Source organism: Salvelinus alpinus, chromosome 7 (assembly GCF_045679555.1).
Source record: "Salvelinus alpinus chromosome 7, SLU_Salpinus.1, whole genome shotgun sequence".
In the NCBI taxonomy this organism is placed as follows: domain Eukaryota; kingdom Metazoa; phylum Chordata; class Actinopteri; order Salmoniformes; family Salmonidae; genus Salvelinus; species Salvelinus alpinus.
Window position 1 is genome coordinate 86,337,267 of NC_092092.1, and position 16,336 is coordinate 86,353,602.

The 16,336-nt window shown below is 47.3% G+C and overlaps 1 protein-coding gene across 1 annotated transcript; it reads right to left on the reverse strand.

Annotated features, from left to right (window-relative positions):
* Window positions 1-788: 788 nt before the first annotated feature.
* Window positions 789-1,340, reverse strand: LOC139581956 (octapeptide-repeat protein T2-like). Its single transcript, XM_071412144.1, has one exon. It carries the CDS (start codon window positions 1,338-1,340, stop codon window positions 789-791), a length of 552 nt encoding a protein of 183 aa, XP_071268245.1.
* Window positions 1,341-16,336: the final 14,996 nt, after the last annotated feature.

The window sequence follows — 16,336 nt, forward strand, 5'->3', positions numbered from 1 at the left end:
GCGCCTCCTCCTTGCACCTCCTCACTTTGCCTCCTCTGCCTCCTGCGTGCCTCCTCCCTGTGCCTCCTCCCTGTGCCTCCTCCATGCACCTCCTTTCTGCGCCTCCTCCCTGCACCTCCTCCCTTCGCCTCCTCTGCCTCCTGCGTGCCTCCTCCCTGCGCCTCCTGCGCACCACCTCCCTGTGCCACCTCCCTGTGCCTCCTACGCGCCTCCCCCCTGCGCCTCGTCCCTCTGACTACTCCCTCTGCCTCATCCCTGCACCTCCTACCTTTGCCACCTCCCTACGCCACCTCCCTGTGCCTCTTGCATGCCTCCTCCCTGTGCCTCCTCCCTGCACCTCCTCCCTCTGCCTCCTCCCTCTGCCTCATCCCAGCGCCTCCTTCCTGTGTCTCCTACCTGTGCTTCCCTGTGCCTCCTTCCTGCTCCTCTTCCCTGAGCCACTTCCTTAAACCACATCCCTGTGCCTCTTGCGCACCTCCTCCCGTCGCCTCCTCCCTGTGCCTCCTGCGTACCTCCTCCCTGCGCCTCCTTCCTGTGACTCCTGCGCACCTCCTCCCTTCGCCTCCTCTGTGTTCCTCCTGCGTGCCTCCTGCGTGATTTCTCCCTGTGCCACCTCCCTGTGCCTCCTAAGTAACTCCATCCTGTGGCTCCTCCCTGCGTCTCCTCCCTGTGACTCCTCCCTGCGACTCCTCCCTCTGCCTCCTCCCCCTGCCTCATCCCAGTGCCTTCCTGTGTCTCCTTCCTGTGCCTCACTGTGCCTCCTCCCTGTACCTCCTTCCTGCGTCTGCTCACTGCACCTCCTCCCGTCGCCTCCTCTGCCTCCTGCATGCCTCCTTGATTCCTCCCTCTGCCTCATCCCTGCACCTCCTATCTTCGCCACCTCCCTGCGCCTCCTTCCTACGCCTCCTGCGCACTCCCTCGCCATCTCCTTGTGCCTCCTCCCTGCGCCTCCTCCTGGTGTTTCCTCCCTGTGCCTCCTGCATGTTTCCCCCCTGTGCCTCCTGCTTGTTTCCTCCCTGAGCCTCCTGCGTAACTCCTCCTTTTGCCTCCTCCCTGTGCCTCCTGCATGCTGCCTCCCTGTGACTCCTGCATGCCTCCTCCCTATGCCTCCTCCCTGTGCCTCCTACGCGCCACCTCCCTGTGCCTCCTGTGTGCCCTCCTCCCTCTGCCTCCTGCGTGCCTCCTCCCTGTGTTTCTTCCCTGTGCCTCCTCCCTGTGCCTCCTGCATGCCTCCTCCCTATGCCTCCTCCCTGTGCCTCCTGCGTGTCCTCCTCCCTCTGCCTCCGGCGTGCCTCCTCCCTGTGTTTCTTCCCTGTGCCTCCTCCCTGTGCCTCCTGCATGCCTCCTCCCTCTGCCTCCTCCCTGTCTGTCCAAACTCTTCCTACATAACGTTGAGGGACTCCCTATCAGGAGATGGTGGGAGAACAGATTGGACAGCGATGCCTGTCCCAGATAGTTCTGTTCTGTTTGGAGCTTTGGCTTATAAAATTAATCCTTTAAATAATCTTGTCATCTCCAGAAGAATGATGAGAAGAATATATTGATATAATATAATGAGAAGAATATGTAATATAATAGAGTAATAAACTCTTGGAAACTGGCAGAATGAACCTGGCTAGAGGACTAGATGTTTAATCACTGAGACCTGAATGAGCCTGGCTAGAGGACTGGCTGCTTCATCACTCAGACCTGAATGAGCCCGGCTAGAGGACTGGCTGCTTCATCACTCAGACCTGAATGAGCCCGGCTAGAGGACTGGCTGCTTCATCACTCAGACCTGAATGAGCCTGGCTAGAGGACTGGCTGCTTCATCACTCAGACCTGAATGAGCCTGGCTAGAGGACTGGCTGCTTCATCACTCAGACCTGAATGAGCCCGGCTAGAGGACTGGCTGCTTCATCACTCAGACCTGAATGAGCCCGGCTAGAGGACTGGCTGCTTCATCACTCAGACCTGAATGAGCCCGGCTAGAGGACTGGCTGCTTCATCACTCAGACCTGAATGAGCCCGGCTAGAGGACTGGCTGCTTCATCACTCAGACCTGAATGAGCCTGGCTAGAGGACTGGCTGCTTCATCACTCAGACCTGAATGAGACTGGCTAGAGGACTGGCTGCTTCATCACTCAGACCTGAATGAGCCTGGCTAGAGGACTGGCTGCTTCATCACTCAGACCTGAATGAGCCTGGCTAGAGGGCTGGCTGCTTCATCACTGAGACCTGAATGAGACTTGCTAGAGGGCTGGCTGCTTCATCACTGAGACCTGAATGAGACTTGCTAGAGGACTGGCTGCTTCATCACTGAGACCTGACTGAGCCTGGCTAGAGGACTAGCTGCTCCATCACTCAGACCTGAATGAGACTGGCTAGAGGACTGGCTGCTTCACCACTCAGACCTGAATGAGCCTGGCTAAAAGACTGGCTGCTTCATCACTGAGACCTAAATGAGCCTGGCTAGAGGACTAGCTGCTTCATCACTCAGACCTGAATGAGACTGGCTAGAGGACTGGCTGCTTCATCACTGAGACCTGAATGAGACTGGCTAGAGGACTGGCTGCTTCATCACTCAGACCTGAATGAGCCTGGCTAGAGGACTGGCTGCTTCATCACTGAGACCTGAATGAGACTGGCTAGAGGACTGGCTGCTCCATCACAGACCTGAATGAGCCTGGCTAGAGGACTGGCTGCTTCATCACTCAGACCTGAATGAGCCTGGCTAGAGGACTGGCTGCTTCATTACTCAGACCTGAATGAGCCTGGCTAGAGGACTGGCTGCTTCATCACTCAGACCTGAATGAGCCTGGCTAGAGGACTGGTAGCTTCATCACATAGACACTATTAATGACACCTTACATCAGCCTCGTGAACTGTGGAACATTTTAAATTGGCTCAAAAGCTCCCCAGTAAAATCCTGTAGTATTGGCCTGGATATTGATGATGATATGGTAAAATCCTGTAGTATTGGCCTGGATATTGATGATGATATGGTAAAATCCTGTAGTATTGGCCTGGATATTGATGATGATATGGTAAAATCCTGTAGTATTGGCCTGGATATTGATGATGATACGGTAAAATCCTGTAGTATTGGCCTGGATATTGATGATGATACGGTAAAATCCTGTAGTATTGGCCTGGATATTGATGATGTGTCATGTTATGACCAGGCAGAGGTTGCTAATTATTTTAACCCAGTTTTAACCACTATAGCCTCATCTCTGGTTAAGAAGTTACCTGCTCTGGACACTAATGACCAGTCTTTCAATATCAACTTTCACCACAGCAAAGGATCACTAATGATTTGTTTGAGCTGTGCCTGGTAACAGAGGACAACGTTTCCAATCTACTATGCTTAATGAGTACCAACAAAGCAACTGGGCTGGATAACCTTCCTTCAAGATTCATAAAGGATAGTGCTCGTGTCACTGCTAGAATGATAACTCATATTGTAAACCTTTCTATTAGTAGTGGTACGTTCCCCAAGGATCTCAAAACAGCCCGGATGGTTCCACTCCACAAGAAGAGCAGTAAAACAAATGTAGGAAACTACAGGCCTGTGTTGATCCTCAGAACCTCATCCAAAGTTGTTGAGAGATGAGTTTTTAATCAACTTGAGGGATACCTTCTGGAGAACAATCTGGCTCTATGGACTCCAGTCTGGCTATATGAACTCCAGTCTGGCTTTATGAACTCCAGTCTGGCTTTATGAACTCCAGTCTGGCTCTATGAACTCCAGTCTGGCTCTATGAACTGCAGTCTGGCTCTATGAACTCCAGTCTGGCTCTATGAACTCCAGTCTGGCTCTATGAACTCCAGTCTGACTCTATGAACTCCAGTCTGGCTCTATGAACTCCAGTCTGGCTCTATGAACTCCAGTCTGGCTTTTTGAACTCCAGTCTGGCTTTATGAACTCCAGTCTGGCTCTAAGAACTCCAGTCTGGCACTATGAACTCCAGTCTGGCTTTATGAACTCCAGTCTGGCTTTATGAACTCCAGACTGGCTCTATGAACTCCAGTCTGGCTCTATGAACTCCAGTCTGGCTTTATGAACTCCAGTCTGGCTCTATGAACTCCAGTCTGGCTTTATGAACTCCAGTCTGGCTCTATGAACTCCAGTCTGGCTTTATGAACTCCAGTCTGGCTCTATGAACTCCAGTCTGACTTTATGAACTGCAGCCTGGCTCTAAGAACTCCAGTCTGGCTCTATGAACTCCAGTCTGGCTCTATGAACTCCAGTCTGGCTCTATGAACTCCAGTCTGACTCTATGAACTCCAGTCTGGCTCTAAGAACTCCAGTCTGGCTCTATGAACTCCAGTCTGGCTCTATGAACTCCTGTCTGGCTCTATGAACTCCAGTCTGACACTATGAACTCCATTCTGGCTTTATGAACTCCAGTCTGGCTTTATGAACTCCAGTCTGACTCTATGAACTCCAGTCTGGCTCTATGAACTCCATTCTGGCTTTATGAACTCCAGTCTGGCTCTATGAACTCCAGTCTGGCTTTTTGAACTCCAGTCTGGCTTTATGAACTCCAGTCTGGCTCTATGAACTCCAGTCTGGCTTTATGAACTCCATTCTGGCTTTTTGAACTCCAGTCTGGCTTTATGAACTCCAGTCTGGCTCTAAGAACTCCAGTCTGGTTCTATGAACTCCAGTCTGGCTTTATGAACTCCAGTCTGGCTTTATGAACTCCAGTCTGGCTCTATGAACTCCAGTCTGGCTCTATGAACTCCAGTCTGACTCTATGAACTCCAGTCTGGCTTTATGAACTCCAGTCTGGCTTTATGAACTCCAGTCTGTCTCTATGAACTCCAGTCTGGCTCTATGAACTCCAGTCTGGCTCTATGAACTCCAGTCTGGCTCTATGAACTCCAGTCTGTCTCTATGAACTCCAGTCTGGCTCTATGAACTCCAGTCTGGCTCTATGAACTCCAGTCTGGCTCTATGAACTCCAGTCTGGCTCTATGAACTCCAGTCTGGCTTTATGAACTCCAGTCTGGCTCTATGAACTCCAGTCTGGCTTTATGAACTCCAGTCTGGCTTTATGAACTCCAGTCTGGCTCTATGAACTCCAGTCTGGCTTTATGAACTCCAGTCTGGCTCTATGAACTCCAGTCTGGCTCTATGAACTCCAGTCTGGCTCTATGAACTCCAGTCTGGCTCTATGAACTCCAGTCTGACTCTATGAACTCCAGTCTGGCTCTATGAACTCCAGTCTGGCTTTATGAACTCCAGTCTGGCTTTATGAACTCCAGTCTGGCTCTATGAACTCCAGTCTGGTTCTATGAACTCCAGTATGGCTCTATGAACTCCAGTCTGGCTCTATGAACTCCAGTCTGGCTCTATGAACTCCAGTCTGAATCTATGAACTCCAGTCTGGCTCTATGAACTCCAGTCTGGCTCTATGAACTCCAGTCTGGCTCTATGAACTCCAGTCTGGCTCGATGAACTCCAGTCTGGCTTTATGAACTCCAGTCTGGCTCTATGAACTACAGTCTGACTTTATGAACTCCAGTCTGGCTTTATGAACTCCAGTCTGGCTCTATGAACTCCAGTCTGGCTCTATGAACTCCAGTCTGGCTCTATGAACTCCAGTCTGGCTCTATGAACTCCAGTCTGGCTTTGTGAACTCCAGTCTGGCTTTATGAACTCTAGTCTGGCTCTGTGAACTCCAGTCTGGCTTTATGAACTCCAGTCTGGCTCTATGAACTCCAGTCTGACTTTATGAACTCCAGTCTGGCTCTATGAACTCCAGTCTGGCTCTATGAACTCCAGTCTGGCTTTATGAACTCCAGTCTGGATTTATGAACTCCAGTCTGGCTTTATGAACTCCAGTCTGGCTTTATGAACTCCAGTCTGGCTTTATGAACTCCAGTCTGGCTCTATGAACTCCAGTCTGGCTTTTTGAACTCCAGTCTGGCTTTATGAACTCCAGTCTGGCTCTAAGAACTCCAGTCTGGCACTATTAACTCCAGTCTGGCTTTATGAACTCCAGTCTGGCTTTATGAACTCCAGTCTGGCTCTATGAACTCAAGTCTGGCTCTATGAACTCCAGTCTGGCTTTATGAACTCCAGTCTGGCTCTATGAACTCCAGTCTGGCTTTATGAACTCCAGTCTGGCTCTATGAACTCCAGTCTGGCTTTATGAACTCCAGTCTGGCTCTATGAACTCCAGTCTGACTTTATGAACTGCAGCCTGGCTCTAAGAACTCCAGTCTGGCTCTATGAACTCCAGTCTGGCTCTATGAACTCCAGTCTGGCTCTATGAACTCCAGTCTGACTCTATGAACTCCAGTCTGGCTCTAAGAACTCCAGTCTGGCTCTATGAACTCCAGTCTGGCTCTATGAACTCCTGTCTGGCTTTATGAACTCCAGTCTGGCTCTATGAACTCCAGTCTGGCTTTATGAACTCCAGTCTGGCTCTATGAACTCCAGTCTGGCTCTATGAACTCCAGTCTGGCTCTATGAACTCCAGTCTGGCTCTATGAACTCCAGTCTGGCTCTATGAACTCCAGTCTGACTCTATGAACTCCAGTCTGGATCTATGAACTCCAGTCTGGCTTTATGAACTCCAGTCTGGCTTTATGAACTCCAGTCTGGCTCTATGAACTCCAGTCTGGCTCTATGAACTCCAGTCTGGCTCTATGAACTCCAGTCTGGCTCTATGAACTCCAGTCTGGCTCTATGAACTCCAGTCTGACTCTATGAACTCCAGTCTGGCTCTATGAACTCCAGTCTGGCTCTATGAACTCCAGTCTGGCTCTATGAACTCCAGTCTGGCTCTATGAACTCCAGTCTGGCTTTATGAACTCCAGTCTGGCTCTATGAACTCCAGTCTGACTTTATGAACTCCAGTCTGGCTTTATGAACTCCAGTCTGGCTCTATGAACTCCAGTCTGGCTCTATTAACTCCAGTCTGGCTCTATGAACTCCAGTCTGGCTCTATGAACTCCAGTCTGGCTCTATGAACTCCAGTCTGGCTCTATGAACTCCAGTCTGGCTTTATGAACTCCAGTCTGGCTCTATGAACTCCAGTCTGACTTTATGAACTCCAGCCTGGCTTTATGAACTCCAGTCTGGCTCTATGAACTCCAGTCTGGCTCTATGAACTCCAGTCTGGCTCTATGAACTCCAGTCTGGCTTTATGAACTCCAGTCTGGCTCTATGAACTGCAGTCTGGCTCTATGAACTCCAGTCTGGCTTTATGAACTCCAGTCTGGCTTTATGAACTCCAGTCTTGCTCTATGAACTCCAGTCTGGCTTTATGAACTCTAGTCTGGCTCTATGAACTCCAGTCTGGCTTTATGAACTCCAGTATGGCTCTATGAACTCCAGTCTGACTTTATGAACTCCAGTCTGGCTCTATGAACTCCAGTCTGGCTCTATGAACTCCAGTCTGGCTTTATGAACTCCAGTCTGGCTTTATGAACTCCAGTCTGGCTATATGAACTCCAGTCTGGCTTTATGAACTCCAGTCTGGCTTTATGAACTCCAGTCTGGCTCTATGAACTCAAGTCTGGCTTTTTGAACTCCAGTCTGGCTTTATGAACTCCAGTATGGCTCTAAGAACTCCAGTCTGGCACTATGAACTCCAGTCTGGCTTTATGAACTCCAGTCTGGCTTTATGAACTCCAGTCTGGCTCTATGAACTCCAGTCTGGCTCTATGAACTCCAGTCTGGCTTTATGAACCAGTCTGGCTCTATGAACTCCAGTCTGGCTTTATGAACTCCAGTCTGGCTCTATGAACTCCAGTCTGGCTTTATGAACTCCAGTCTGGCTCTATGAACTCCAGTCTGACTTTATGAACTGCAGCCTGGCTCTAAGAACTCCAGTCTGGCTCTATGAACTCCAGTCTGGCTCTATGAACTCCAGTCTGGCTCTATGAACTCCAGTCTGGCTCTATGAACTCCTGTCTGGCTCTATGAACTCCAGTCTGACACTATGAACTCCAGTCTGGCTCTATGAACTCCATTCTGGCTTTATGAACTCCAGTCTGGCTCTATGAACTCCAGTCTGGCTCTATGAACTCCAGTCTGGCTTTATGAACTCCAGTCTGGCTTTATGAACTCCAGTCTGACTCTATGAACTCCAGTCTGGCTCTATGAACTCCATTCTGGCTTTATGAACTCCAGTCTGGCTCTATGAACTCCAGTCTGGCTTTTTGAACTCCAGTCTGGCTTTATGAACTCCAGTCTGGCTCTATGAACTCCAGTCTGGCTCTATGAACTCCAGTCCGGCTTTATGAACTCCATTCTGGCTTTTTGAACTCCAGTCTGGCTTTATGAACTCCAGTCTGGCTCTAAGAACTCCAGTCTGGCTCTATGAACTCCAGTCTGGCTTTATGAACTCCAGTCTGGCTTTATGAACTCCAGTCTGGCTCTATGAACTCCAGTCTGGCTTTATGAACTCCAGTCTTGCTTTATGAACTCCAGTCTGGCTTTATGAACTCCAGTCTGGCTCTATGAACTCCAGTCTGGCTCTATGAACTCCAGTCTGGCTTTATGAACTCCAGTCTGGCTTTATGAACTCCAGTCTGGCTCTATGAACTCCAGTCTGGCTCTATGAACTCCAGTCTGGCTCTATGAACTCCAGTCTGGCTCTATGAACTCCAGTCTGGCTCTATGAACTCCAGTCTGGCTCTATGAACTCCAGTCTGGCTTTATGAACTCCAGTCTGGCTCTATGAACTCCAGTCTGGCTCTATGAACTCCAGTCTGACTCTATGAACTCCAGTCTGGCTCTATGAACTCCAGTCTGGCTCTATGAACTCCAGTCTGACTCTATGAACTCCTGTCTGGCTCTATGAACTCCAGTCTGGCTCTATGAACTCCAGTCTGGCTCTATGAACTCCTGTCTGGCTCTATGAACTCCAGTCTGACACTATGAACTCCATTCTGGCTTTATGAACTCCAGTCTGGCTTTATGAACTCCAGTCTGGCTCTATGAACTCCAGTCTGGCTCTATGAACTCCAGTCTGGCTTTATGAACTCCAGTCTGGCTCTATGAACTCCAGTCTGGCTCTATGAACTCCAGTCTGGCTATATGAACTCCAGTCTGGCTTTATGAACTCCAGTCTGGCTCTATGAACTCCAGTCTGGCTCTATGAACTCCAGTCTGGCTCTATGAACTCCAGTCTGGCTCTATGAACTCCAGTCTGACTCTATGAACTCCAGTCTGGCTCTATGAACTCCAGTCTGGCTTTATGAACTCCAGTCTGGCTTTATGAACTCCAGTCTGGCTCTATGAACTCCAGTCTGGCTCTATGAACTCCAGTCTGGCTCTATGAACTCCAGTCTGGCTCTATGAACTCCAGTCTGGCTCTATGAACTCCAGTCTGACTCTATGAACTCCAGTCTGGCTCTATGAACTCCAGTCTGGCTCTATGAACTCCAGTCTGGCTCTATGAACTCCAGTCTGGCTCTATGAACTCCAGTCTGGCTTTATGAACTCCAGTCTGGCTCTATGAACTCCAGTCTGACTTTATGAACTCCAGTCTGGCTTTATGAACTCCAGTCTGGCTCTATGAACTCCAGTCTGGCTCTATGAACTCCAGTCTGGCTCTATGAACTCCAGTCTGGCTTTATGAACTCCAGTCTGGCTCTATGAACTGCAGTCTGGCTCTATGAACTCCAGTCTGGCTTTATGAACTCCAGTCTGGCTTTATGAACTCCAGTCTTGCTCTATGAACTCCAGTCTGGCTTTATGAACTCTAGTCTGGCTCTATGAACTCCAGTCTGGCTTTATGAACTCCAGTCTGGCTCTATGAACTCCAGTCTGACTTTATGAACTCCAGTCTGGCTCTATGAACTCCAGTCTGGCTCTATGAACTCCAGTCTGGCTTTATGAACTCCAGTCTGGCTTTATGAACTCCAGTCTGGCTATTTGAACTCCAGTCTGGCTTTATGAACTCCAGTCTGGCTTTATGAACTCCAGTCTGGCTCTATGAACTCCAGTCTGGCTTTTTGAACTCCAGTCTGGCTTTATGAACTCCAGTCTGGCTCTAAGAACTCCAGTCTGGCACTATGAACTCCAGTCTGGCTTTATGAACTCCAGTCTGGCTTTATGAACTCCGGTCTGGCTCTATGAACTCCAGTCTGGCTCTAAGAACTCCAGTCTGGCTCTATGAACTCCAGTCTGGCTTTATGAACTCCAGTCTGGCTTTATGAACTCCAGTCTGGCTCTATGAACTCCAGTCTGACTCTATGAACTCCTGTCTGGCTCTATGAACTCCAGTCTGGCTCTATGAACTCCAGTCTGGCTCTATGAACTCCTGTCTGGCTCTATGAACTCCAGTCTGACACTATGAACTCCATTCTGGCTTTATGAACTCCAGTCTGGCTCTATGAACTCCAGTCTGACTCTATGAACTCCAGTCTGGCTCTATGAACTCCAGTCTGGCTCTATGAACTCCAGTCTGGCTCTATGAACTCCAGTCTGGCTTTATGAACTCCAGTCTGGCTTTATGAACTCCAGTCTGGCTCTATGAACTCCAGTCTGGCTCTATGAACTCCAGTCTGGCTCTATGAACTCCAGTCTGGCTCTAAGAACTCCAGTCTGGCTCTATGAACTCCAGTCTGACTCTATGAACTCTAGTCTGGCTCTATGAACTCCAGTCTGGCTCTATGAACTCCAGTCTGGCTCTATGAACTCCAGTCTGGCTCTAAGAACTCCAGTGTGGCTCTATGAACTCCAGCCGGGCTCAATGAACTCCAGTCTGGCTCTATGAACTCCAGTCTGACTTTATGAACTACAGTCTGGCTTTATGAACTCCAGTCTGACTCTATGATCTCCGGTCTGGCTTTATGAACTCCAGTCTGGCTTTATGAACTCCAGTCTGGCTCTATGAACTCCAGTCTGGCTTTATGAACTCCAGTCTGGCTCTAAGAACAGTCTGGCTTTATGAACTCCAGTCTGGCTCTATGAACTCCAGTCTGACTCTATGAACTCCAGTCTGGCTCTATGAACTCCAGTCTGGCTCTATGAACTCCAGTCTGGCTCTATGAACTCCAGTCTGGCTCTATGAACTCCAGTCTGACTCTATGAACTCCAGTCTGGCTCTATGAACTCCAGTCTGGCTTTATGAACTCCAGTCTGACTTTATGAACTCCAGTCTGGCTTTATGAACTCCAGTCTGACTCTATGAACTCCGGTCTGGCTTTATGAACTCCAGTCTGGCTTTATGAACTCCAGTCTGGCTCTATGAACTCCAGTCTGGCTTTATGAACTCCAGTCTGGCTCTAAGAACAGTCTGGCTTTATGAACTCCAGTCTGGCTCTATGAACTCCAGTCTGGCTCTATGAGCTCCAGTCTGACTCTTTGAACTCCAGTCTGGCTCTATGAACTCCAGTCTGGCTTTATGAACTCCAGTCTGGCTATATGAACTCCAGTCTGGCTTTATGAACTCCAGTCTGACTCTATGATCTCCGGTCTGGCTTTATGAACTCCAGTCTGGCTTTATGAACTCCAGTCTGGCTTTATGAACTCCAGTCTGGCTCTATGAACTCCAGTCTGGCTTTATGAACTCCAGTCTGACTCTATGATCTCCAGTCTGGCTTTATGAACTCCAGTCTGGCTTTATGAACTCCAGTCTGGCTTTATGAACTCCAGTCTGGCTCTATGAACTCCAGTCTGGCTTTATGAACTCCAGTCTGGCTCTATGAACTCCAGTCTGGCTCTATGAACTCCAGTCTGACTCTATGAACTCCAGTCTGGCTCTATGAACTCCAGTCTGGCTTTATGAACTCCAGTCTGGCTTTATGAACTCCAGTCTGGCTTTATGAACTCCAGTCTGGCTCTATGAACTCCAGTCTGGCTCTATGAACTCCAGTCTGGCTCTATGAACTCCAGTCTGGCTCTATGAACTCCAGTCTGGCTCTATGAACTCCAGTCTGGCTTTATGAAATCCAGTCTGACTTTAGAACAGCTCATTCCACTGAAACTTGCCTTATCCACCTTTTTGACCACATTAAGCAGGAAAGTGAGAACTGGAACTATACAGTTATGGTCATGAAAGCTTATGAGTTGATGAAACTGAAATGCATGGGTCTAAATGATGTAGCAGTGAATTGGTTTAGGTCTTATCTGACCAACAGAACACAAATATGTAAGGGAATTTTTACTAGGATTACATTTCAGGAATTGTGAAAAACTGAGTTTAAATTCAACTGTTCAGTTGAGATGGGTGATGCAATATTTACACACAATTAAAGTGACTAAGATACCGTAGAATAGTATAGAGTACAGTTTATATATATGAGATGAGTAATGCAAGATACGGAGACATTATTAAAGTGGCTAGTTTTTCATTTCCTTAAAGTGGCCAGTGATTCTATGTCTATAGATGTGCTGGAGATGGCTGTTTAACCGTCAGTGGTGTAGTATAGAATATAATACAGTATATACATATGAGATGGGGGATGCAATACGTTAACACAATTTAAAAGTGACTAAGATACCATAGAATAGTGTGGAGTTTAGATGAGTAATGCTAGATACACCCCCTCTGGAGAGCTTTGCGGTTGTGGGCGGTGCAGTTGCCGTACCAGGCGGTGATACAGCCCGGCAGGATGCTCTCAATTGTGCACCTGTAAAAGTTTGTGAGGGTTTTAGCTGTTGTGCCTTCCTCACCATATCTGTGTAGGTGGACCATTTCCGTTTATCAGTGATGTGTACGCAGAGGAACTTGAAGCTTTCCACCTTCTCCACTACTGTCCCATAGGGAGATGCACCCTCTGCTGTTTCCTGAAGTGAACGATCATCTCCTTAGTTTTGTTGACGTTGAGTTAGAGGTTGTTTTCCAGGCACCACACTCCCAGAGCCCTCACCTCGTCCATGTAGGCTGTCTCATCTTTGTTGGTAATCAAGCCTACTACCGTTGTGTCGTCTGCAAACTTGATGATTGAGTTGGAGGAGTGCTTGGCCACGCAGTCATGGGTGAACAGGGAGTACAGGTATGGTATGGTCATGTTAGACTTGCAGATGACTTATGACACTGTGGACCATGATGTTCCCCTGATGAAACTGAAATGCATGGGTCTAAATGATGTAGCAGTGAATTGGTTTAGGTCTTATCTGACCAACAGAACACAAGTATGTAATGTTGGTGATGTCAGAGGCCAAATAAATATCCTGTGGAGTACCACAGGGATCCATTTTAGGGCCTCTCTCATTTCTAATCTACGTCAATGATATGCCAGATACAGTAAAGTGAAACTCCTGCTTTCTGCTGATGACTCAGCCATGCTGGTATCAGGGAAGGATACAGTTTACATAGAGGAGACCCTGAGTAAGGAATTGCCTCTTGTTAGAGATTGGTTGACTGACAACAAATTGTCACTACATTTGGGAAAACCAGAATTTAATTTGTTTGGAACAAAACGTAGATTGCTTAGGGCTGACAAGATAAAGGTAAACTGTGCAGGCAAGGAGATTGAATCTAAAACAAGTGTAACTTATCGTAGTTTGTCCCTAGATCAATCCTTTTCTGGAAACCTGATTGCTGCTAAAATTCTTTCCAAATGGCGAACAAATTGAAATGTTTATATCGTAACACTAAATATTTTAACATCAAAGGTAAGAAACTGATTGTCTCAACCTTGATTCAGTGTCATCTTGATTAAGCTGCTCTGCTTGGTATAGTGGGCTATCAAAAACAGCTGAAAAAGAGAATGCAGGTCATGTAACATAATGTCATCAGGTATATGCTGAATGTCCCCCCCAGGACCCACATAATGTTATCAGGTATATGCTGAATGTCCCCCCCAGGACCCACATAATGTTATCAGGTATATGCTGAATGTCCCCCCCCAGGACCCACATAATGTCATCAGGTATATGCTGAATGTCCCCCCCCCCCCCAGGACCCACATAATGTTATCAGGTATATGCTGAAGGTCCCCCCCCAGGACCCACATAATGTTATCAGGTATATGCTGAATGTCCCCCCCAGGACCCACATAATGGTATCAGGTATATGCTGAATGTCCCCCCCAGGACCCACATAATGGTATCAGGTATATGCTGAATGTCCCCCCCAGGACCCACATAATGTTATCAGGTATATGCTGAATGTCCCCCCCCCCCAGGACCCACATAATGTCATCAGGTATATGCTGAATGTCCCCCCCAGGACCCACATAATGTTATCAGGTATATGCTGAATGTCCCCCCCCCCCCCCCCCCCCCCCAGGACCCACATAATGTCATCAGGTATATGCTGAATGTTTCCCCCCCCAGGACCCACATAATGTCATCAGGTATATGCTGAATGCCCCCCCCCCCCCCAGGACCCACGTAGGGGTACAGGAGTCCCGGGAGGTGGGCTCGTTGTCTTTGGAGTCCAGACTGGACCAACTTAATTATATGTATGATATCTTAAATGATCGTTATATTTTGATTTCATCTGACCATATGACATTCTCCCGATCTTCTTCTGGATCATCCAAATGCTCTCTAGCAAACTTCAGACGGGCCTGGACATGTACTGGCTTAAGCAGGGGGACACGTCTGGCACTGCAGGATTTGAGTCCCTGGCAGCGTAGTGTGTTACTGATAGTAGGCTTTGTTACTTTGGTCCCAGCTCTCTGCAGGTCATTCACTAAGTCCCCCCGTGTGGTTCTGGGATTTTTGCTCACCGTTCTTGTGATCATTTTGACCCCACAGGGTGAGATCTTGCGTGGAGCCCCAGATCAAGGGAGATTATCAGTGGTCTTGTATGTCTTCCATTTCCTAATAATTGCTCCCACAGTTGATTTCTTCAAACCAAGCTGCTTACCTATTGCAGATTCAGTCTTCCCAGCCTGGTGCAGGTCTACAATTTTGTTTCTGGTGTCCTTTGACAGCTCTTTGGTCTTGGCCATAGTGGAGTTTGGAGTGTGACTGTTTGAGGTTGTGGACAGGTGTCTTTTATACTGATAACAAGTTCAAACAGGTGCCATTAATACAGGTAACGAGTGGAGGACAGAGGAGCCTCTTAAAGAAGAAGTTACAGCTATGTGAGAGCCAGAAATCTTGCTTGTTTGTAGGTGACCAAATACTTATTTTCCACCATAATTTGCAAATAAATTCATTAAAAATCCTACAATGTGATTTTCAGGATTTTTTTTTCTCATTTTGTCTGTCATAGTTGAAGTGTACCTATGATTGAAGTATACCTAAAATTACAGGCCTCTCTCATCTTTTTAAGTGGGAGAACTTGCACAATTGGTGGCTGACTAAATACTTGTTTGCCCCACTGTATATGGTCCCTAACCAACACAGTCACAATACCAGAGCTAGTGTTATGTAAATAGGAAAAAAATTGTGCAGGCTACTTTTATGTCCGTTTTAGATTATGGTGATATTATCTATATGCATATCTATATGCATGCATCGGCAAACACATTAAAACCACTGGATGCTATTTACCATTGTGCACTCAGGTTTATCACGGGTGATAGTTACAGAACTCATCACTGTATCCTATATCAACATGTGGGTTGGGTCTCTCTATCTGTGAGGCGAGAGCAACATGCTCTCTTGTTTATTTATAAAGCACTTCTTTTAAAACTACCTCCATATATATCATCATTAATTTCCACAAGATGCACTAATTTTAAAACCAGATCACAGATGTGGATTACATTAGAGACTCCTGCGGTCTCCACAGAGTTGGGTAGGACTGCCTTCAGTTCCTTTGCACCTTATTCATGGAACAAACTGCAGATCCAACTTAAGTTAGACACTCTGGTGTCCCTTGCCCATTTTAAAATGCTTATGGAGGATCAATATTATGTTGTCTGTGATTGTTTCTGTTGAATTGTGTATGTTTTGAAATGTTCTTGTCTGTATGTCTAAAACTCTACATGTCAACATGTTTACACAGGGCACAGCCGTAAAAGAGATCCAGGTCTCAGTCTGTTTTCCCTGTTAAAATAAAGATAAAAAAAAAAAAAAAAAAAAAAAAAATGTCTAGTACATTTACATTTACATTTAAGTCATTTAGCAGACGCTCTTATCCAGAGCGACTTACAAATTGAGTAAAATCCCCAGAGTAAACACGACTGTATATGGTCCATAACCAACACAGTCACAATACCAGAGTGTTATGTCTAGTAAAATCCCCAGAGTAAACACGACTGGGAGGAGCATGTTTTTCTATACAGTATTTGTCTATGGAACAGCTTCCCCTTAGAGATCAAGCAAAGACAAAGTAGAAATAGCTTTAAAAAGCAGGCAAAGGTTTTCATTTGGACAAGGTTGTCTCAGTAAGAGAAACCACTCCACTGCTCCTTGTGCCCCTACTGCTGGTCAGGTGTATTCATATGAATGATAGGTATGATGTGCAATTATAGATGGTTT